The sequence below is a fragment of the Anas acuta genome, chromosome 2 (genome assembly GCF_963932015.1).
Source record: "Anas acuta chromosome 2, bAnaAcu1.1, whole genome shotgun sequence".
Lineage (NCBI taxonomy): Eukaryota > Metazoa > Chordata > Aves > Anseriformes > Anatidae > Anas > Anas acuta.
In genome coordinates this window covers 33,793,248-33,816,731 of record NC_088980.1, presented here as the reverse complement: position 1 = coordinate 33,816,731, position 23,484 = coordinate 33,793,248, and the positions used below count along the sequence as shown (strand labels likewise).

General features: G+C 40.3%; 1 protein-coding gene across 2 annotated transcripts; it reads right to left on the bottom strand.

The window, feature by feature from the left end:
• Positions 1-21: 21 nt before the first annotated feature.
• Positions 22-23,210, bottom strand: KLHL7 (kelch like family member 7). Of its 2 annotated transcripts, XM_068674181.1 has the most exons (11): positions 22,899-23,210; positions 19,849-19,951; positions 18,828-18,921; positions 17,538-17,662; positions 15,112-15,287; positions 12,339-12,513; positions 10,791-10,933; positions 6,096-6,336; positions 3,299-3,500; positions 2,927-3,024; positions 22-1,280 (listed from the first exon to the last, which is right to left on the bottom strand). In XM_068674181.1, exons 1-11 carry the CDS (start codon positions 23,016-23,018, stop codon positions 997-999), a joined length of 1,761 nt encoding a protein of 586 aa, XP_068530282.1. In that variant the 5' UTR covers positions 23,019-23,210; the 3' UTR covers positions 22-996. The 2 variants fall into 2 exon arrangements, with proteins under 2 accessions (XP_068530282.1, XP_068530283.1); XM_068674182.1 differs by lacking the exon at positions 22,899-23,210 and having other exon boundaries at positions 18,828-18,944.
• Between the last annotated feature and the right edge of the window lie 274 nt (positions 23,211-23,484).

The following is a 23,484-nucleotide window of genomic DNA, read 5'->3' as shown; positions in this document are numbered from 1 at the left end:
TAATAATCATGTGCAACGTCAGAAGACTTCTGCAAAATAACTTTAATGACTTGGTTCGTGCCATTTTAAAAACAGTCATTTTCAATAAAAATCAATACTTTTCTTTGTATTGACTTTGCTTTCCCATTCTTATTCACTTCTTTGATAACAGTTTGGCATCCACAGTATGTACAGCCTGGTTGCCTAGGAAGATGTACTGAGTTTGATATCTTGAATTTCCAACTCGATCCGATAGTGCACAATTATTGTGGACCTTTCCCTCCCCCCTGCCTTTATAAAATAGGAAAGTCTTTTGTGAGAGCTTCCCAAAATGCCAAAGATGACATTAAGCAAAGTATTTCTCAAATCTATCTATATATATGGCCTGTCTGACTTTAAAATCGCTATGCAGTCATGCAGATGATGGAAGATAATCACCAGAATAAAACACCTATTGTAATCTGGAGAGCTGTATAATCTATCCCCATTCACTATAGGAATCTAAGTACTGCTGTCCTTGGTCTTTCCTGAGCAAAATAATCATTGCATCCCAGTAAGATTTTTGCAGATATGTATGAATGAGAAAAATTTGCTCACATTTCTCATGACCCAAGCTATCTTTACTCACCTTTATCAAAGGAAGAATCTCTGTAACTGTGCTTGGGGGTCATTTAACCAGAAACATTATCTTCATCAAATACCTTGAGTTCTTCTAAATAACTGGTTTGGGTCTATTTTTTGACAAGGCCACACAAAGAGTCCTTTTACAGGAAGATGGCATATGTGTTCAGGTAGGTAAGTGGATTCTTAAAACACATCCCCATCTCAAAACAGACAATAAAATGGGCATCACAAAAATCCATGTTATACAATAAGCTGTATATACAAATTGAAGGACTGCATTTCAGTTTTTCCTATTACTCAGTATAACAAGATTCAGTAAAACATGGAAGCAAAGTACCAATGGCCATCTTTCCCCAAGTCCTTGAAGAATTTCTCAGGATCTCCTACACGTCTTCAGGTCTCTAATGTTTCTTCATTTGCACCACAAGTGTCTACAACACAGATTAAACAACTCGTCACTGGGAAAGCACGGACTTTGGAGTTGGCTATCCACTTGTCTGTTTCAGTATTATATTCAAGAATGTGCCCTAAGCGACCAACACCCTGAAAACCAGCCAGGACATAGACTATAGATCCCACAGCAGCACACTTCACTGTTACACCTTTCCATGGCATTGGAGACACCATCTTCCATTCATTCATCTTGATATCGTAATATTCTACGTTATCAAGGCCACCTACAAAGCAATGAAACAGATAACTGCTTATTACAATGTACTGTCAAGGCTGAACTTGAGCATACAAATGCTTAATAAAAGTTTAGTTATTTGCAAGGTTTACATTGAAAGAGAGATCAAACTAAAAATCCTTGAAAAGGAGGGCCACAGGCTTCTTTACTAGCTGCCCTACTCTTTTTAAATAGGGAAAGAAGAGTAGAAAGGAGACTGAAAATGAGAGATATTGTTACAAGTTTCACACTATAAAGATTAACATTTAACTTACTAAAGATTCTAATGTGTTGCTTCATGAACAGAACAAGGCCCAGTACATTACGGATTTGTGGCTAATAACCAAGAGTTAGGAAACTACCTTAAGCTTGCCCCTAGTGCGATCATGTCATTCTAGAGGAGTCTTCAGCATACTTTTACTTAAATAGGTCATATACTGACGGGGGATGTTTCTCCAATAAATTTCAAGGATTTTACTATCGTAACGGCCTAAGTGCCTTTGGAAGGGCTAATAGTTTCAAGTTATTCATTTGATCTATAAGATCAATATAAGATCTCTATAAGATCAAAAATATAAGATCTATGTAAGATTTGTTTCTTTAGGAAACGGGCAGTTATCATGCTTCATATGATCTACAAACAACTTGTTATCCCTATTTAACAATGACTATGAGGCACAGAAAAGTTTCCGCTTCCAGACATGAATTATTGTAGAAATGAATCTCTCAGGTCTAATCTCAAGAGGTATAAATATTTCATCCCATAGTTCTTCACCATTATATTAAGAACAATTTATCAGTATGGTTGCAGAATATAAGTAGCAAAATACTTATTGCCTCGGTACTACACATTCAGCAAATACACTAAAATTTTGCAAAGTGGCAGTTCATAACTATTAGATAAAGCACAAAGATTTTATCTACTGCTATTTTTAAATTAAGAGTCAATCATGTTGGAATCGTTTCAGTAACTAATTAAAGTAAAAGCTCTATTCTAAAACAGTATTAATGTGAAATTAGATATTCTAGTTACCATAAATAATAATTAATAAATCTCTTAGAAGAGAAGCTTTCATTTTCAAAAGCACTTCAGAAACCCTATGTAATTAAAATTAAAATTAAACTGTCCTGGGAGACAAGCTATCACTCTACTTTTACAGATCAGGAGATAGATCATAAAGTGACCTGCCTATGACAGTCAGTCATATTTCATTAACTAGGGCAGTCAAGAAAATTCTTACTTTTTGACCACTTGAAAATAGCTCACTTAGATTGAAGTTCCCAAAACAATGGCTACATTTTTACCTGTCTCTTAGGGGAATAACAAAGTTTCTCAAATACATAATAAAGGACTAAAAAAGCTAACTCATCCAAAAAATTACCTTTTCTTAAGCTTAGCCATACTAAGCTACTGCAGAACTAGGCTAAAACACGGTGCGTTTCTGAATTTAACTGTATTATCATTAGTAAAATGCTTTGGGAAATGAGATATAGTGATGTAAGGAGGAGAAAGGAGGGCAACAACGATGCATCAGCAGCACATGTTTTATAGTACTGCTCAAAGTTTTTCAGCTGACTAAAGTAGAATGAATTCTTTGCAAAAGCCTCCCATGAAACCTTGTGAGACCATGCAGAGGATTACAAGTGCTGGAGTACCTGAGCCATTTTGTCCACCCACAGCAAATATTTTGTCCTTTACAAACACCAGCCCATGATTCTTCCTGGCTTCAATCATTGGACACAGCTCAGTCCACCTAGAAAAAACAACACAATACCACAGGAAAATTGACAATTTAGTTCCTAGAAAATAAATATAAAATACATAAATAAATCCTGGAGTTGGGAATGTGAAAGGAAGCTGAAGAAAATTAGCCTTTCAAGTAAAACTACAAGTAACTGTTATGTTACTACTTAACTAGGGAAAATACTTTAATGCACACAATTCTTCCTATTCATCTCTATTTCATGCATTCCTTAGCTGAACAAAGCTAAGTGACCAAAAACATTCAGAGTTGATACAACACTTACGTTTCGGTGGCTGGATCATAAACTTCACAGGAATTGAGTACTCTTCCAGAAACATTGTTTCCCAAGCTTCCTCCACACACGTAAATGAGGCCATTCGCCTCCACCATCCCATGGCTGCAGCGCTGAGTCAGCATGCTGGGCTTTGTGTGCCAGCTCTCCGTTCTCGTATCGTAGCATTCGAACAAATACAGGGCAGAATTTCCTTCAAAAAATAAGAAACCCACCAAAGTGGCGTTAATTTTGATGGTCGTCCTTCAGGAGGAGAGTAACAGTAATTATCAAATTTGCTTTGTTAGTTGTAAGGGGAAAGGTGCTTTTCCACCACTAAAAATAGGGCCAACCAACTCGAAATTTGGGACTATTCAAAAAGCACATACTTGTAATTCTTTTATTGACTCTTTTGTTCCAAAATATTTAAGTTTATAAAATTGCTGCTTGTGTTTGAAAACGAGTATATGTTATGCAGGGTTTTTTTTGGAGGGGGGGGCAGACTGAATCAAGATGTGCGTTATAGTTTGATCAGCTACTGATCAAATTGCCATCAATCCACGCTACTCTCAGTACTTGGAGACATACGGAACTTTTGGATGTGGAGATGAAACCAGCTTTGTGAAGTTAGTACAGATTCATAAGAGTCTCTCTCTAAGCAAAGTGATTTGTACAATTCCCAGCATATTTGCTGCTTCTGAATTAGATAGCTAGATTATGTTAAAGCATAATTCTGACTTATTAGTGACCACAAAGTAGCTAGCCCTCACCATTTTACTTTCTTCCTGGGGCCTGGCAGATACTTAATATTTTCTGGAAGTGCAAGGTCTGTCTTCCTCCCTCAAGGGCCAATAAAACTATTAATTAAATCAAAAGTAATTTTTTTTTTTAATGTAAATAAATTGGAGCTTAAATACTTGTGCTTGGATGACTAGCCATAACGAAAGCAGAGGCGGCTGGATACAACCTGCTCTGAAAAGAGCCAAGCGTGTACACTAGCAGCACTCGCTCCCAACTATCATCAAGATATGTGGAAGTGTTATGTTTCCAGACCCAAAATACAGTAGACTTCTATAAACTGTATATTTATTTACTCCTACCACATAATTCTCATATCATTAAGAACTACAAAACGAGACTTTTTTTCTTGATGTAACTATACATCGGTATTGCTTTGAAGTTGTACAAATTCTTCTCCATGGGAAGTAGAGAATAACTGTCTTTAATGTCATTGCTAAAAAGTGAAAAGCTGCTGTTTTCACTCAGTAACATGTTAAGTATTTGTTCTGCACCTGATTATAGTGGAAGAATTCAGGAGGTTTAATGCTCTAACTCTGCTGGGTATTGCAAGTAAACCTGGATTCCATCAGTTCTAAGAGGTGAAACAAACCCTGTTGTCTCAGTGGCCTGGCACAGTACTTTGTTTTCCAAGCTCTCCAGTCAATGCAAGCAGCATGCAATTTTTAGATTTCTTTACAATTAAACGCACTACAGCATTTTCCCCAATTAATAGGTCTACATAATTGTTTGCTCCAATTTAGAAAACACTGTAATGAGGATAGATGGACTTGTCTAAAAAAAGCAGTGTTCACTGAACACCGTAGCAAAAATGAACTTGCAAAGTACATGAGTTTGTTTATTTTTATATGTTACTTTTCTGTCTTTCCCACGGAAGATCTAATAGGTTTTCGTGTTCCAAGCCCTGGTTAAACCAGTTTTAAGTAATGGGAAGTGTTATATCACATTTATCACACTAGGTGGCAGCTATAAACTGTCTTATTGTAAGACATCTGTTGCAGCAGCAGATATTTTAGAAGTCAGATAGCATTACTAAGTCAATTAATGGGAAGTTGCAAAATCTTGATAGTGTTTGGCACTGATTACAACTACTTTTTCCTGCTCTTTCCTCTGCAGTAAGACAGAACTCAATAGGATTTACTAAAAATTTCTCCCTAGATACAGTGTTTCGGTGTTTTTTTTTTTTAAAAAAAAAACTTTTTATGGATAATAGCATACCTACATCTCTACTTTAATCTGATGCATGTTCAGGAAACCAAATTTAGACAAAAATTAGTAACAGTTGCTATTATGCTAGGGTTTACGTCATCCACTAGTGTTTTTTGTTTGTTTGTTTTTTGTGGGAAGGGGTAAAACCCCCCAGTGGTCTTAGTTTAATTACAAGGACAAGTTTAACTACATCTAAATAAAGTAGTATTTAATCATCTACTGAGGCAAGCCAACAGTAACAAATTAACAGAAGATAACTTCTGATTTTTCTGTGAAATGACAAGACTAAAAAAAAAAAAAACCTGAGGTATAACTTCACCACCAAAACCAGTAACTCAAAAGCTTTATTTCACACTTTTTTCTTTGAAAAAAATAAATAAATCATGAGGCCCAACTTATACAATGTATGCCATTGCCAAAATGCAGGTACTCTGGCCATATGCCCGAGAAAATTTTAAACCAGTTCTGTGGATTTATGGAGGTGAACTAATAGCAGAGTGGGATGGCAAATCATGTTTGCTTGTCCCTAGTTAACTCTGAAAAGTACAGTGTGCTTTACACGCCAGTTAATGTGAATATTATCATTTCAATAAGTGAAACCATCTTAAAAACACAACAGAAATAGATTGTTGGGTTGTAGGGAGGAGAAAATTCTCAATATGGGAAAAATAACTCATTAGGCTAACATGGCAACGTGCAGTTTCGTTCCAACAGAATCATGCAAAAACCAGAAAAATCTCCAGGTATCTTTGTTTGTGCTTTTTTTTTTTTGGGTTTGGTTTAAAGATTTTTAGTGTCTTACCCACTTCTGAACCACCAGATGTATAAATTTTGCCCTCAGCAGCACAGGCTGCAAGGCTATCTCGAGGTGTTGGAGGTCCTAGCTTGGAATACCAGCTATCCTTCACCACATTGTAGCAGTCCATTCGCTTTATAGGGAAGAGCTGGGAACCACCCAAAATATAAACTACGTTGTCCCAGAAGACACAAGCTGCATCCCTGCGCTTTTCAAAGGGACATCGGATGTCTGTCCAGCTGTAATCCTGCATTACAAAGAACAGGTAATGTCTAATAGATTGTAACACTTACCTGCACAGCGAGTGTTTTTCAAACAGAGCTTTTCATAGAGATTTAGATATGGTCAGTTTTAAATTTCCTTTTCAAAACAAACATGAATACTGTTTATTGAAGAATACTCCTCAGGCGTACTCTTGAAAAATTCGCTTAGACACAGACATAGTTAGCTGCAACGAACCATGACATTATCAATTTCTATTTCCTCATTCCCTCTGTACACCCCGTACAGCTTCCCTGAAAAACAATTTTTTTTTCCCCCAACAGAATTGACCTCCTGCTGTTATCAAGTCAGAAACAATGCATGTAATCAATAAAGCAGAATTGCATTTTCTTTTATAGGAATGGAAAAAGACATCTTACATCTAAAGAAAATAAGTACAGAAAGTAAAACCAAACAAAGGCAATGGCAAAAGGGAAAAGATAATATCCAAATTGACAAGCAACTCAGTTAAAAAGCTCTGTGATACATACTTTATTACCGTAACAACTAGAAGCTTATTTACAGAATTTACAAAACACAAATGATCTATAGCTATCCACAGTTGATAGCATGAGAAATAGGGTAATGCTTTATCACAAATACTGACAGTCATGGTGCCTGGAAGCTGATTTTGCATGGATTGGCAAAACCAGCAAGTATCAAATATAGGCATTAAGGCTACCCAAAGCCTTAAGAACACCAAACTCAGCAACTGATGGCAGACCAGGATAGCATACAGAACAAGAAACAGTTCTTGAATAATTGCATCTCACATATTCCATGCCATCGTGAGCACAGCTTGTATCTTATGCTGAACAGGAAAGCTTGGGACCTGAACTTATCTCTGTCACCTCAGACGGTCTAGCTAAACCTGCTGAATGACCTTCATCGTAATGGTTCACACAAGACATTACATTATTACATTTTCTTAGCAAGGACATACTTCAAACACCTTGGTCAATGAGGAGGAACAGCGACTCCTACATGGGGGTTCAAAGAAAGAGGCAGAGCATGTTATAGTCCAAAACATCTTACAATCTTTTCCTGTAGCATCCCCCAAATCAAGAAGAGCTGGCAGGTGCATGTGGCCCTTTATGGTGAGAAACACGTCCTGAGGCATCCTAGAAAGGAAAGCCATACTACAGCATGGCAAAATAAATAGCTGCATAAATCTTAAGAAAAATGTCTTAGTGCTTTCTGCAAGATCATCATATTTTCTGGCTCAAGTTTCTGGCACTTTTACAGAAATCTGTTTTCCCTTACTGTTGTAAGGGCTGCGATCCGACCCACTTTTGTGGCTTCAGTTCCTAGCCACCCTTTCAATCACACCTTTACCAAATGAAAAGCCAGAGGCTCTCCCATAACCTCAGCACGCTCAGCAGAACCCTCCTCTTCCAGCAGGAGGCAATTAGGTCCTTTTCTTTCAGTGCTCTTCAGTGCGTTCGCCTGTACCCCACAGTATTCATCTCAACAGGGCTTTTGCGCTTACAAACAGTTGCTTGCCACCACAGCCAAGATCTGCAACCCAGGGCAGTGGGAAGCCTCTTTTTTCCTCTTTTTTTTTTTTTTTTTTTTTTTTTTGCAGGGGGTGGAGTGGTGGGGTTAGAAGGAAAGAAAGAACGAGATAAATATATGCTGACACTTCGCCTGCTGACCTTGGTTTTCAACAGCTGGTGATGCAGGACACCAGAGGCAGAAGCTGTATCTTTGTATTTAATCATTTTTGAAAGTTTTTTGGTTTTTTTTTTAATTAAAAAATTTAACTCACTAAAACTATCTGAATTCTTGGCAGCTACAAGGCCCTGCAGTGACAACAATTCCAGATGTCATAACGGGCCATCCTTTTGTTTAATTCCTGTTTCACTTGCTACTTCCTCTTCCAGGGAAGAACAGCAAAGATGTCTAACATGGACAACCTTGCCATTAACAGCATATCACCTATAGCTCCTTATCTCCTCCTAAGAGGCATGCTGGTTCTCTTAATTGTCACAAAACATCAATGCCAAAATCTGTTAATATTTAATTGCCATTAGTGGATTTTTTATTGTTAAAGCCTAAAACTAGGGTTAACAGAATAATTTCAAAGGAGTATTCCTACCTTAAAGTCATATGAAGTTATGTATAAATTTTAATCAAGAAATCATGAAAAAAAATTACTTCCAACTTGGGAAAAAAGGTTTTTTTTTAGTGCTCTGTGGAAAACTCAACAAGAAAGTATTTCCCACCACCACAAATAGAGCACCTAAGATTTTCAGTATAATTCCGAAACCAAACATCTCTACTCAAAATAGTGCCAGATTGCTCCACAAGAGTTTTATGCTCCAGTCTGCATCTGTTCCATCATTTTGCTCTCTTGAAGTACATGCAACAAAGTATTAAACAAAGCACAACAAAGACAAAGATAGTCAACGTAATTCTGTTAACAGTTTCAACAAACACAGCCTATTCAATAGCGAAATAATTTTTGCAGTATTAGTGAAAGTTACGTCACTCACAACCAATATAATATTTTCAGTAGAAAGATTACTTAAGTTTGTTTTGAACTATTTCTTTCGCTGATTCAATAATTAAATTATTGAATTTAATTAAAATCAAAAGTAGAGGCTTAGGTCACTATTCAATCAACCCAGAAGACAACAAAATAAGGAATTTCAATTCCTTCCCAAGGTCCTAAAACCTTGCAGAAGTCCATATATAACCTCGATTTTTGGCACTCTGATACTCCTGTTACTTTTGATAAGACTAATTAAAGCAGGTTAAACATGTCATGGAGATTTGCAGCCTTACATCCCACACTTCTTTCACATGCACGTGATGCTAATCCCACAGGGGTTCTGGATCCTTGGTTTGTGGCATTTAAGAAGCTACAGTCATAGTCAAAGATCAAAGACACACTCTAGGAAAATATCCAGAAAAGGACCTTTAAGTAACTTAAGAGCTAAAAATAAAATAAGTAAAGCTATTGAAGAAGACATGACAGGCTAGCTAAGAACACTTGAGGAAGCATATAAGCACTAGAAAAAAGACACTGAAGGGAGACAATGCTTATTAGAATCAAGTTCTCCAATTACTTTCTTCCTTCTCCTTCCCTGTCCCTACCCTTCTGCCCATGCCCAGTCCCACAGTTAATCCACATGCAAGACCATACAGCTCTAGCAAGAGGTAATTCTGCAAGATTTCTTCAAAAAAGAAAAAATAAAAGTCACCTACTCTGTTCCTCCCACCCCACCACGTCTTACTTGAACATACGCGTGAAGAAAGATGAACGTTATTCAAGAATTTGGGATTCTCAATAAAAATACAAATTAAATGTCTCGCTTTAAGTCAGCAAATTTTTTTTTTTTTCTCTGAACTTGATCAATGCTCGTAAGAGGTGGCTTCAATTTTATTTTACCTAAGGGAATGCAAATTCATGTTGGATGAGTTCAAAATGCACCCCAAGGCCTTGTTCATTCTGAATTAGATCTGACAGGGCTCCTGTTCATTATGCAGTTCAGAGAGATAACACACAACTGTTCAAAATTCTAACAAGCATTTAATATGCTGAGGTGAAGCAACTGGAATCTCTGCAACAAAATATTACAGTTGTGTAACTTCATAATTTATTAGAGAGCATTGATGCTTTGGTAGAAACTTATTTCTGTTTTATTGCATGTGCTTGGCTGGTAAAACAGTGTACGGGTAATCCTCCTGCAAGCAGCCAATGTTCCAACCTCATCTAGTCTGCAGAGCTGTAATAAACATTCCAGTGGCTTGACTTCATTCAGGAAACGTGGAAGAAAATATCAGGCAAAGCTTGATTGCTCTAAATTGGCCATCTCTAAGGGTTTTGTTGCAGAAATTCACTTTTCCCCACACTTCTAGGGTAACTGGCTGCCGATTCTTCTAACATACTGTTAGTTCGTGGAATTGTGAACCACTGGAATTTAGGAAAGGTTACACATTTATACTGAATGAACCAAAACCCCTTGTACTCTAAAACAGGTTCTATACTATCATAAAAGCCAATGTTTCAACTTACACTAAGAAGAAACTGCTCTGAGTTAGTCTCTGGACACATACGCGCATGCACATGCATATGGATTTTTATATATTCCTAACTGCCTGCCTGATGTTTCTGTGACCTTTTAGTTATTTCCAGCTGTGGGATGCACACACCAATCAATTCTTGACTCAAAAGTACTTCAGATCTCCCTATCTAATATTGCCAACAAACAAGCACATAATCATTCTACTCAGAATGAAGTCCTACATCTAGGTACACGGATTTGAAAACGCCTAATTAGCTACACTCTTCCAACTGCACACCCAAGAGGCAGGGAATACATCCTTCCCCACACCGTTTTGTAGAGCATTATGCCTTAGTTAATATCATCAGCAAATATAAACCGCGGAAGATTACAGACAGTGAATGTTAATGCATTCTGAGGTAACGATTACCTTTGGATTAAAATATCTGCAGGACTGGGGCTGTGAGCCTCCAAACAAAGCAATGCGGTAATCATGTTTTTTTCTTCTTGGCCGCGTACCTTCCACTAACTCTTCTCTGTCTTCTGGGGAAAGGAGATGGTATCGCATCCCACCTGGAAGGAACACAACAACTGTTGTAAATCCAGCGTAGCTGAGAAAGGGATGTTTCAGAGCCAGGGAGGGAAAAAAAAGGGGAGGGGGGAGAAATCAAGTTTCCACAGTACATCTGTACAGCTTAGTTTTGTTTTTTAAATGTAACAACGTGCAGTAGCACATAGGAGAATACATCCAGATTTACATCCCATTTCAATCTGCCTACTCCATGTGAAAACAGGACACGGATATGGATGCATGTCACATACCAATTTATCTATTGGCTCAATTTTTGCCAATACTACCAGGCAACTAAGTTTGCCATGCTGAAACTGGCAAAAAGAAGCACACCAAGGATGACTAGTACTGGCAGAACTGGGACCCCAAGGAGCACAGCACCAACATTAAAGAAGGAACTTCAAGGCAACAAGGAGTCACCACACCCTGCTCCTTACCCCGTGGTTTCTGATCAATAAGGAATGCATCTATGAAAAACCCTCACTGTTGTTCATAACTTGACAATGCGAAGTATTAGCTACATTTGCTATAAGAAAATTAGCATTTTCTTACAAAAGCATTCCAAAGAATACAGAAATATTAGTGACATTACAAACCAATAAAACAAAAAAAATGTATTCCTTCAACAATCCACCTAGTTCCATCTCATGCAAAAAGTATGACTGAAATTCTGATGGTTGGCAAATACTTACCAACGTATAGGCTAATTTGAACCTTGCTTGTTGACTGAAGGAAAACGGTTGTATGCCAATTTTAGATTTACACTAAAAAGAAGTTGCCTAAATAACTGCTACTGAAATGCAAAAATTCTTCGGGAATATTTATCAACATCTAGGCTTTTATTTTTTATGTGATAAAACTTCAAATTTGGTGTCTAAAAGCACTTAAAACTTATTTCCTCATCTCATCTGTACCTTGAGAATGTAACTATCTGTTAGCTTCAACTTCCAGAGTATATTAGAGATGTAAATAGCACAACAGAGGCTTAACATTCTTATTTGCATAGGGAAGCTTCACAATATTAAAAATTTATTTCTTTAAATTTTAATAATTCACATATGAATATTAGACACTGAAGTTACTGTCATGTCCCAAAGGCACGCTAATGCTTCCAATTACCCTGACAACCCATTGACAGAAACTTCATTACATTACACATCACAGAGTTAACATCGTTTGCTGATGACTTTCACTTCTTTCCTCTTGTTACATAAGAATGTGTGCTATTTACATGACAATTTGCTAATCCAACTTCAAATAGGTGCAACATCCTCAAGGGAACACAGTCAGATGTATTTAATGCAAAAATGTTGTCAGAGCATTTTAAACCAATTTTCAACAATCTACATTCCACAAAAATTTTAAGTTATACAGAACATCAAAGATTTCAACTAGAAGTCAACTTACTGATCACCATTTTAAGGCATTCTGGGTTATCCTGAATAAGTGGTTCAGCCTGAACTGTTTTACTTAAGAAGTTCTTTGATATAAGAGGAAATCGGACTTTAGCAAGAATGTCAACCATGTATGGCTGGCGATTTGGCTCATCATACTTCAGCCATCTGACTGCTGCATCATAAACCTTAAACAAAAGAAAAGGAAAGAAAAGGACAATGTACATCACCACAGACTCAGACAAAAGCTAAATGTCAGTGCTCTGAACAGATTCTTCTACCTATTAAGGGTTAACTTATACCAACATTTCAGTACACGGAGAATTCACAAGTGTATACATCTCCATCTTCCAAAAATGCAAGACAACACTCAGGCATGAAGTAAAATCCCTGTACAAAACTTTTTTTTTTTTTTATAATAAAAACTTCTACTGCCATTTAACCTTTTCTTCAAGTGGGAAGCATGAATCTGCAATTCATATTTATCTGGGCAACGTTAAAACTAGTACGCTTCGCATTCAATGTCACAACACAGATAATACTTCACCAGAAGTGCTGAAATAGCTCGTGCTTTATATAGTGTCGTGAGCTGACAAACTGCTTCTGTTATCGAATCAGTGCTGGGAAGTTCCAAATGCATTGCTATTGTGTCTTGGGGGACCATTTAAAAATATATATATGCTTTTTTAACTGCAGACTGCCATAAGTTTACTGTTCTGAGACTCTCCTCTCTATCTCCTCTTTACAGGAAAAGATAATGGGTTTCCTTGGCAGGGCAGGGAGGACAGGACAAGCAAGGTAACCTGTTTTATTTATGACTGTCCTCTGAGTCAGGAAGGTAATAGTGGACTTCCTTTCCATTCCTATGTACTAAGATATTTCAGTGCTGCTCTCAGACATAGCAAGCTTATCTGCTACGCTGCCATTTCAGAGTCAGCACTCGTTTCATTACAAGTGATTAACACGTTCAATACCTACTCGTTGTAGCTGAAACTGATCACAGTGATCACTTGTGAGTGATTTAGTTCTGCCATTAAATGTCTCTCCATATTATGAGTTATTCAGAAGGATTGCTAAACCTCCTCTGCTGTAATCCTGCAAAATGACCACAGAGCAAGGAAAAGTAGAGAAAGAAAGAAGGATTTAAGGCTCAAGTTCCATCAGCTAAGGAAATTCAGCAGAATGTTGGCATACAGTGTTCCTGTCCCAGTCAACAACAGAAACACTATTAGCATTCAGGAAAAATAGGCCACTTAGTAATCAAAGCTGCCCTTCCTGTTTCTGCTAAATGTAAATATGCCTTATACCATGCGAAGACTGGACTATGGCAACTTTCTATTGGTACTCCTAAGAAAGACGATTTTTTTTGGTATCACTAACTTTGCAGTTTCATACTGTACGTTGCCACTTAACAAGAGGAATTTTTATCATGCCGTGCTGTCTCCCTGAAATTTCTATCACCCCCGCCAAGTTGAAGCATCCCATCTTTATCAGCAAAACTTCAAGAATGTAAATTCTAAAGTGTAATTGCCACTACAAACTAATAAAATATAACACTTCTAGCTTTGAGACTGTTACCCTGTGGCCTGAACTCTTCCCAATCCATGGTAAGAATTTTGAACTGTGACCTAAATCGTATTTATACTTATAAACTAGTTAGCTGTCATATTCTTGTCACCTGATATTATTCCTCTACCCATAGTAATTCTTATTTTCATGTAACAGATACATTGAAGAAAATGCATTAATTATGCAAAGACTAAACTTCAGAGTCAGCAGAACACCCATTTCTATTTAAGTGCACACACATACCATCTTGATTACGAGATCCCTCTGTTGCACTTCAAAGAGGCACACAGACTCATGATGACATAGCTAAATGAACTTAAATTATCTAGTTCAAGCGCCAGAACCAGCTAGAAAGGCAAAACGTCAGTATGGTTTCAACAGATTTGATTGAGAACCTTCAAGAAGTACCCAGCAGCTACAACCATCTTGCAATCACCTCTTTGGGCTGCACTGCAGACACACCTGTACTTTATTTCCTTGCAGTAGGAAGAACATTCTGGCAAATAACCATTCAGAGCTGTGGTATACTGAATCAAGTTTTCCAAATGGGACTGCTGTGAACGTACTTTCTACCACAGTTTACAGCTTTTAAATGAATGGAGTTTTAGGCCCTTTCCAGCCAACCAGGCTTTTTTTATTTTTTTTTGTATCTATTCCATAAATAAAGGCCTTCCACCAACCTGTCACTGTCAATGCAGCTAGTTCTGACTGTTTGGTGCACCTTACTCCTAAGTTCCTGAGTTCTGGCAGATTAGTTTATGTATGCATATTTCCATCAGCAGCAGCTCTTCTCTGAGACAAGCTGAGGCTCAGCCCATACTCAGGTTGAGACACGCAGCCATTAAGGTGTACGTCTCACCCCAGTCTGGGAGCAACTCCTGTAATATAATAAATTTAATTCCATTCATGTTACATGGAATTGAAAGCCCTACAGCTATCACAATACAGAAAGCTATTTCGCTTACTCCCTTTATTACTTCTCTTTGCAGCTTGCTGAGACTACACACGAAACATCCACACTTCAAGTGTGGATGCTCATTAACATCGGGTTTTGACCAACCTAGGATACTTTTAGCAAGCACTGTGTGCATCACACACTGTAGGAACATACGAAGTGAGCTGCCTCAGCCTGTTTCTTGATTAGAAAACCATAGTGAAGTTCAATGCTCTTCGCTGCTAGTGGACAGAGCTCTTTTACAATGAAACAGGGATCTCACCTGGTCTTCTGCCCTCACAGTTAGCGTATCTTGGTTCAAGAGGTGTGTCACACGTTTAACATCAAGCTGAAGAAATTCATCCGTCTTGTAAACTTCAGTGAAGTGTTGATGGATGAAGTCATCTGCAGTGGCTTTCAGTTCTGGACAGTCTAGGCATTCTGCTAACACACTTATACCTGCAAAGGAAAAATTGAAAAAATAATTCCCAACTGAACTGCAATTACTACGGAGAAAGGCGGAGAGAGCTGGGGCTGTTCAGCCTGAATAGAAGGCTCAGGGTGACCTCACTGCAGCTTTTCAATACTTAAAAGGGGCTTATAAGAAAAGATGGAGAGCAACTTTTTGCTCCGTCAGACAATGACAGGACAAGCGGAATGGTTTTAAACTAAAAGAGGGGAGATTTAGATTAGAGGTTAGGAGGAAATTCTTCACTCAGAGGGTGGTGAGGCACTGGAACAGGTTGCCCAGAGAGGTTGTGGATGCCTCATCCCTGAGGGTGTTCAAGGCCAGACTGGACAAGGCCCCAAGCAACCTGATCTGGTGGGTAGCATCCCTGCCTATGGCAGGGGGTTGGAACTGGGTGATCTTTGAGGTCCCTTCCAACCCGAGCCATTTTATGGTTCTACTTTTAATATATTAAACTAGAATAAAAATACCATAACTTTGGTAATAGTTAGAAACCTAGTTCATATTTATTGATATGCTTTTTCTCTCTCTTTTAAAAAAAAAAAAAAAAAAAAAGAAGAAAAAAGGTGCTGTTACAACTCATCTGCAACTCAAGACAAACTAAGATAAGCCCTAATTTGTGATCCCTATCCCTGCAGAACTAACTGGAGAGCCAGGCCTGTAGCACTTGCTGCATTAACTACTTCCCCACTATTTCCTTCCCCATTGTGAAAGAGCCAACAGCACGTTAACCAGGTCTGAGCCACACTACAACAACCCAGTCTAACCAGCACAGCTTGAGAGAGTGCTTCCAGGTTTCATGACCTCCCCTGACCTGGTCACGCAGCAGCAGTCACCAACCCAGCCCAATTTCCTGCAAGGGCCACAACCAACTGGGACTTTTGTGTGTCGGTAGCAAACTCTGCTGCAGGCTGACACAAAGAAGTTGAGTTGATACTGCATCAAGAGCAGAAAGTTGGCATAAAGGTATAAAAGGCAACTGCTACTGAGAAGCACCGTTTCCAACCCTCCCTCTAGTAACCTGGTAAGCTGATGGATACTCAGCAGGAAATCTGCTCATCATGCTGCAAATATTCCCTCTCCTCCTCCTTTGGAGGTTGGGGCAGTGGTAGAAGCAACCCACCAGTGAAAGGCAATCCATGGGATGCAACTCTGAGCTTCTCTAAGTAGTAAGATGCAAAATACAATAATAAAATCCAAGCATCTCTCTGATGAGCTGCTGTCCAAGTGAGAAATAACAATTTTGAGAGATTCCAGATTCACCACGGTTTCTTTCAAATACACATTTTTATGAGCTAAGGGCTTGCCCGTGAGTCTGCAGAGAACGCATTTCAACTTGTAAAGCATATCTTGAGGAAGATTTGATTTAATCTCTATCTCCTTTTTGATATAAATTAGCAAAGTATGCAAGCGTTAAGAGAATATAATTAGCTTTCTAGTTAACAAAGACCACAGAGGACTGAACATGCCCCAAAGCAAGCGTAAGTGGCATTTTCCTTAGAAAGTAACGTCTTCCTTCCAGCAGTTGTTTCGGAGCCACTGCTGTACTGCACTGAAGCACCAGTTGAATCCTTTAATTCAGAAACTGCACAAAACATTTCTGTTGATATTATAAACATCTATAACATACTTGAGATATCACTAGGAGAATAACATAACCAAGGTCAGTAAGAAGCTTTATAGATTTTCTTTAATCAGAGACTAAAGTGCTCCAAATCTTGGAGCACCAATACACACCAAGTTCTGCTTGTTACCTTTTTTGTAACTCAGAGTTTACAGTAAGGCTACAGGGCATATTAACTACCAAATCCGCCCAGATGACAATCACAGACATCACTCAAAAGAAGCAATTAAAAATAGAGCAACATAAACTTATCCTCTTCATATTTTTTAGAAGATAGGCTAATTTTGTATGAACTACGAGCATCAAATTCCACCTCCAAGTACAGTAACAACAACTGAAAGCTCCACCTTATTAAATACGTAAGGATCTCAAACAAACAAGAAGCTACAGGCTGCTGCTAAACTGGGATGAGACCTAGCAAAGTCACTGGACCTTGGTATTGAACAGAAACTGCCAGGTCACTTTGTTTATGGCAAGGGAAAACAGTTTAGATTGAGCCAAATTATTTTTCCACCTATCTGGATTTAGCTAAGCAGTACTGTCTTTTAGATGATGCTATCTATGTTTTGAGAATAGCAAAGTTAAAAACAAAGTAAAAAGTCTGCATTTCTCTTACCAAGACAATTTGAAGCATCGACTTGTTCTTTCAAGAAATCCACACACATTTTTTTCACAGGTTCAATCTGATATTGGTTTGCTGCATCTAGTAAAGACTGGACGTTATTGCTGTTAACAGAAATTCTGCGGAACAGAAGACGCAAAGTTAGCACCAATACCTACTTCGTTGGAGCCAAAACACCAACTTACACCAATTGAAATAATGGCAAAATTATTCCCCTGCTATTTCCCCTGGCATCCTTCTCTTACACGCAAAGAAGACACAGCCTCCCCTCATGCTCTTTCCAAATTGCTTTGGTTTGCTGTACTTTGCTAAGGAAGGGCAAACAGTCCCGGATTTTAAAGGCTAAGCCTCTAACACAGGCCATCTGGAATACCATGCTAATTACTTTGACTTGTGTGGTGAACCATTTTTACGAAACAGAAAAGGAACAGAACCTTTTCCTGACAGCCACCTACTCCCTAACAGACATCAGCAAATTTGGTCTAAACTCATTGTGGACACCGCTCTGGTTGATCTGTCTAAAGCATGTGAGCACAACAACTATTTGGGAGTGCCTGAAGAAAAGGTCCAGAGCCCACAGGCAAGCGTTTGTGTGCCAGCAGAGGCAACAGTACGGCTGGGGCGCTGACACTGTGTCTGACCACGGATGAAGCATACAAGGCTCCTCTGAGAAAACAGAAAAAGCCTTCTTAAGGAGAGTTAATCCCATCAGCACGAAGATGAAGGGCCTGCCATCCATCTGCCATAAGAGCTCGTTGCAAAGTGCTGTTCACAATCCTAGCTGTTTGAGCGAGCTTTGTATAAACACTGCAGTGCCTGCAGTGCTATTTAAAACCAAGCATGGGGGCAGCCTGAGATAGAAGGGAAATGCTGTTCACACAGTTGTTATCCACTCGGCCCGACCAGAGGTGAAGGTGCAGCTCCCAGAAATGGTTATCTGTGATAGCTACTATGGGCATAAAGAGAAACCCCTGCTGGTATCAACAGGGGCCTGGATTTCGGAACAATGGGGAATATCATTTGACTCCAAGACTGAAGCCAGAAGCATTCTGAATTGCCTTCTGGAGACAATTACCACCCTCTTTCGTCTGTGGGGCTTCCTACTGATTAAATAAAAAGGAAAAGGGGAGGAGAATAGAAGGTCTAGTCACATCAGACTTCAAATGAGTAAAGGATTATAATAGTAATAAAACTGATGAATCATGAAAGCATTATTTTAACATTTTACCATTTACAATTGGCAGGCTTTCTAGCAGAAATGTCATTTTAAAATACCAAAACTACCTTGCAGTATAAGCAAACTCCACAAGCTGTTCAATAATGTCAGGTTCTGCATCTTTTAGCTCCACTTCGAAGGACTTGGATTCAAGCATATTCGCTGCAAATAGATTAAAAGACAAACTACATCAATAAGCCACTCTGGTTATTGTAGTTTCCACTGTTTGCAAAATGTAAAGTGATCAGACAAAAGGGGAACTTGCTAAGACTGCACACAGTTGATTGGTGTGTCCCGGGATTATTCATGCAAGTCATGAAAGAAAGGAGGCAGTGTGACAACCAAGAGAACTCGTGCGCACACGTGCTTCTGTTGTGTCAATTATGCTGTAAGGTGTATTAAATAGAAAGGGTCAGAAATGCTGCTGACTGCAGTGCATTCTGCCAAGCCAGCATTACCAAAGACAGGAAGCACAAACTGCACTACTAAAAGCTATCTCCATATTCACGCTGATAATAGAGCCAGCTCAGAGCTCCCCACGCATTGCAAGTTCACCCGCAGATGGTTACAGGTCAACCACTGGAAGGCACACACATTTTACTGTTACTTACCGTGCTATAAAACATGCACTGAAGTCAATTTAACTTTTGCATGCCTTACCTATGATTTGTAACATAGATACTACGTGGCTGAATTTGTAAAGTTAGCACAAACACAAGAACGCCTATGTTCCTGGAAGCCTGTTTTGTACGCGGCAGTGCCTAATGGTGGGAAGGAACAGGGCAGGAATCCTTTGTGCCACAGGAGTAGCAACTCCCAGTTTTCAGGTTAAGGGAGGGAAAGCAACTGCAAGACAGTGTGTGGGCTCCAGCTGGGCTTTCATACAAAGTAACACTTGACTTGATCAAAGGAGAGAAAGTGAAAACGAGGGGAATGGTTAACAGAGACGAATGGAAGGATACAAACTGAAATCTTCACTCACACTTATCTCTGAAATTTATCACTTTCATAAAATAAACAGCTTGTCAGCCACGTATCTAACAGCATATTACCATGAAAGCATAAAATCAAACGATTTTGAAGACTTACTAGTGAACATCAAGTTAAAAAAGTGACTTGCTGAAGCGAGCACAACACGGTGAGCTGGGATCTTTCTTTCCTGAACCATAAGAATGACATCACATAGAGTTCTCTGAATCAAAGGAAAAAGACAAACAGAAAAAGATAAGCATTTTTTGAAACACTTTCAAAAATATTTCTCTAACAGCAGCTTAAGGAAATCCACCAGTGTCCTCAATCTGCATAACTCAAAAGAGTATCATGTAACAAAAATATTTTCTGAAAGGCAACCAAGTCAAACCTTTGGTCAGGTTGAAGAAAAAAAGCTCAGTTTTCCCCATGAACTTGTACCTTAAAGCTGGTCACTGAGAAAATATGAACTCTAAAGCTTTTCCTGTGACATTTACATCAACCTCCTATAACAGTCTCTGCAGAATCTAGCGCGGGCTGCATTGACACTGCAGCCTTTTCATCCATCAGGGGCTCTCTTACCTACCCAGCTGTCAATTTTCATAAATAACTCAGAGGATCCCAATACCCGTAGAATCCCACCACACTGCCCAGAATGAAAGTGATGAACAAATTCAAAACATTCAGCTGGATATGTTAAATGAAGCACATCCCAAAACCACCACTTATATTGAAGAGTTTGAATGCTCACACCCCATCAGCAACTAACTTTCCGACAAAATACACTTTTATTTCTCATTGTTTGCTCATTGCATATAAACAGCGCGTGACAGTTCATGTAGGAGAGAAACTAGAAGGACAAAGTAACAGAACTTAAAAGTTGTCAGGAGACAAGAGGAAGGGGTGAGGGTAAAAATATATTATTTGAATAGATTTTAAAGTGGTATCCTTGCTAAGAACACACAGACTGAAATGAGGGCATGCCATATTGCAGTTAATTATAACATTCTCTTATTAAGAAACACTGTTTTTAGGAAGTTGGCTTCTCAGCACTTTCTGTTACTATGTTAAGCTCATGAGACTATTTTGGGTAACACCTACCTACACCCATCCCAATGCTAACCCCAGAAAGCAGCACTTCTACTGTAGGAAGGAAATACACTTGATTAGAACAGTGTTAGAATTTTCTCCACACACAGACTGTTACCCAGGGTTCAACTCAGGCTGATAATCCACATGGAGCCTTGTGAAATAAATCTGGTTTTTAGTTTCTTAGAGGACACTCATCAGAGAGTGGAGGGGTGTATGACACCCAACTTTCTTTGTGCACCCATAGCTTTAAAACATTTAAGACTGAATCAATAAAAAAGACCATGTGAGAAAAATTTCAAAGGAAATCTTTTAAAGCTGGAATTCCCAGCACATCTGGTTCAAAATAAGCGTTGCACATTAGCACTACAAGATACCATAAAATTCTGGGGGCAAGCTGTGCTAAGGCTTGCAATGCTGCTTGACCTACGTGCTGTGTTTGTGAGGTATGCTTAGTGTCCACATGTTTACTGCCTCAGCTCAGCATCTGAAGCATCTCAGATATCCTAAAGCCTCTCTGGGCGTGGGAAGAAATATTTGTCAGCCAGAACGGATCATCGCTTTCCTTTCTCCCTCTGTGATGTGCCTGGGTGTGACTGCTCCGTTTCAAACACCGTACAGAAATTCCCAGCAAGAACTTCGTTCCAAAAGGGCCCACTTGCATCACTCCACAGCTCCAAGGATTCAATGCAAGACCAGCATTTCGTCAACCAGAGGACACACCCAGGCATCAGCTGGCATTGCCGAGCTTTGTGAGTTCAGCGACACCTTGCAAACCTACCCCAACTTCATTCTCAATAGCTTCCCTCTTGGCACATCTCCACTCAGCTACAAAGCGGTAACAGAGGATTTATGCGTGTCACTAAGCTATTTGACAGCACACTCACAAAGATATGGGTCACCTCATTCTGGAGATGAGCAACAACTCCTCCATGCTCCCAACATCTCACCAGAACTAAGCGCAGATGTGTTCACAGTTTGCTTTAAAATCCCATAAACGTAGCAGCTGCCTCCAGATCCCATCTCACACAAAAAACAGCTTCTTAAGAATTAGCCGTACCTTCCACCCAGACCATTTTCCTACATCATTAAACCAATGCAGTCAAATTGGTGGCGTTCTGCACGCAGGTTGCTATAAACCACCACAGGAAAGTTTTCACGCACAGCATACTGAGGTTTTATAATCAATCCCGTACAATCCCATTAAAAAGTTCTCAAAACACATACGAGAGCTTCCTGCAGGTCCTATTGAACCACAGCATAATGAGCCAGCTGATCCAGTACGCCTTCCTCTGGCTGCTCCTCCCACAAACAACCAGAAGCAGGAGTGCCATGAGCTACATGCAAGTTTCTAGAGGGGTGGACAGACGTGCAAAGCCACCACCTGAGGTCTGAGTTGAAGTTTTTGGGAAACTCTGGCACAATAAAAGACGTCAAAATCCAGGGTCGCATCCCCGCTGGCACCCCAAATTTCAAGACATCCAGAAGTACCCACAGGTGTCACAGCAGCACTTCAGCTTCACCCTCTCACACCGGGGCTTGATTCCCTCTACCCAAGAGCAAAGAGCACCAGCACCTGGCGTCCCCCTGCCAACAAGGACAGTGGTACGAGACAGACAGCGCCCAGCTGAGTTACTGGGCTCAGCCGCACCCTGGAACATGTTTTACCTGATTCAAAGCAGAAGGAAATCCTACAAGAAGTAGGTCATAGGCTCCGAGCGCCAACGTCAGTCCTAGCGCCCCATTACCTGCAGCCACCACAAACCCTCCATCGAAGCCAACTCAGTTCTTCATACACAGGGGCTGAGCTACGCAAAAAGCTTTATGCACACAAGTGCAGTTGACAGCATTATTAATAAAAGATGTATAGGACATCGGATGTCGCCTTTCAGGACACAGCCCAACAGGCGGGCACGTTAATACCCGCCGAGCAGCAAGTTCCCCTCAGGCTTAGGGAGCCGCGCAGACCCCGCGCCCACACCACAAGTTCGGGGCTCTCAAGGAGAGGAAAAGCCCTCACCGCTCCTCAAATCAGCACGGGCAGATTTGGGGGGTTTCACGCGTTTTTCAACGCGCGTTACCTGCTTGCGCATGCAGTTCATGACGCCCATGAAGCCGGCCAGCAGCTTGGCCTCCTCGCGGGCCGCCAGCTTCTTCTCTGTCTTCTTCTTGCCGCCCTTCTCCGCCCCGGCGGCGGCCATGGCCCCTCACCGCCGGCACCGGGGAGCCGCCACCCCTCGCGGGCCGCATGCGGCTCCGCGGGGAGCCCTCGGAGACCGCCCCGCAGCCAACGGACAGACGGACGGACAAACGGCCGGGCGGACACACAGACAGACAGAGGGGGGGGGGGATGCCGGAGCGGAGGAGGCGGCCCTGGGGCTGAGGGAGCGAGGCGGGGCTGCGCAGGCGCGGGCGCCATTTGGCGGGGCGCTGCCCCCGGCTGGGGTTAACAAAGGGATGGAGAGGGGTTGGGGAAGGGGAACTGACAGGACATGAAGGGGGCTACGGGAAGGCTGGGGAGGGACCCTGTGGCACGGGGTGTAGGGATAGGACGAGGGGTGATGGGCTTAAACTGAAAGAGGGGAGATTTAGATTGGATGTGAGGGGAAATTCTTTGCTCTGGGGGTGGTGAGGCGCTGGAGCAGGTTGCCCAGAGGAGCTGTGGGT

Coding starts and splice junctions, on each gene's coding strand:
- KLHL7 (XM_068674181.1), bottom strand. CDS start 23,018: ATGGCCGCCGCCGGGGCGGAGAAGGGCGGCAAGAAGAAGACAGAGAAG. Junction 15,288..17,537: donor CGATGCTTCAAATTGTCTTG/GTAAGAGAAATG, acceptor TTTCCTTTGCAG/GTATAAGTGTGTTAGCAGAA. Junction 6,337..10,790: donor GCAGATATTTTAATCCAAAG/GTAATCGTTACC, acceptor TTTGTAATGCAG/GATTACAGCTGGACAGACAT.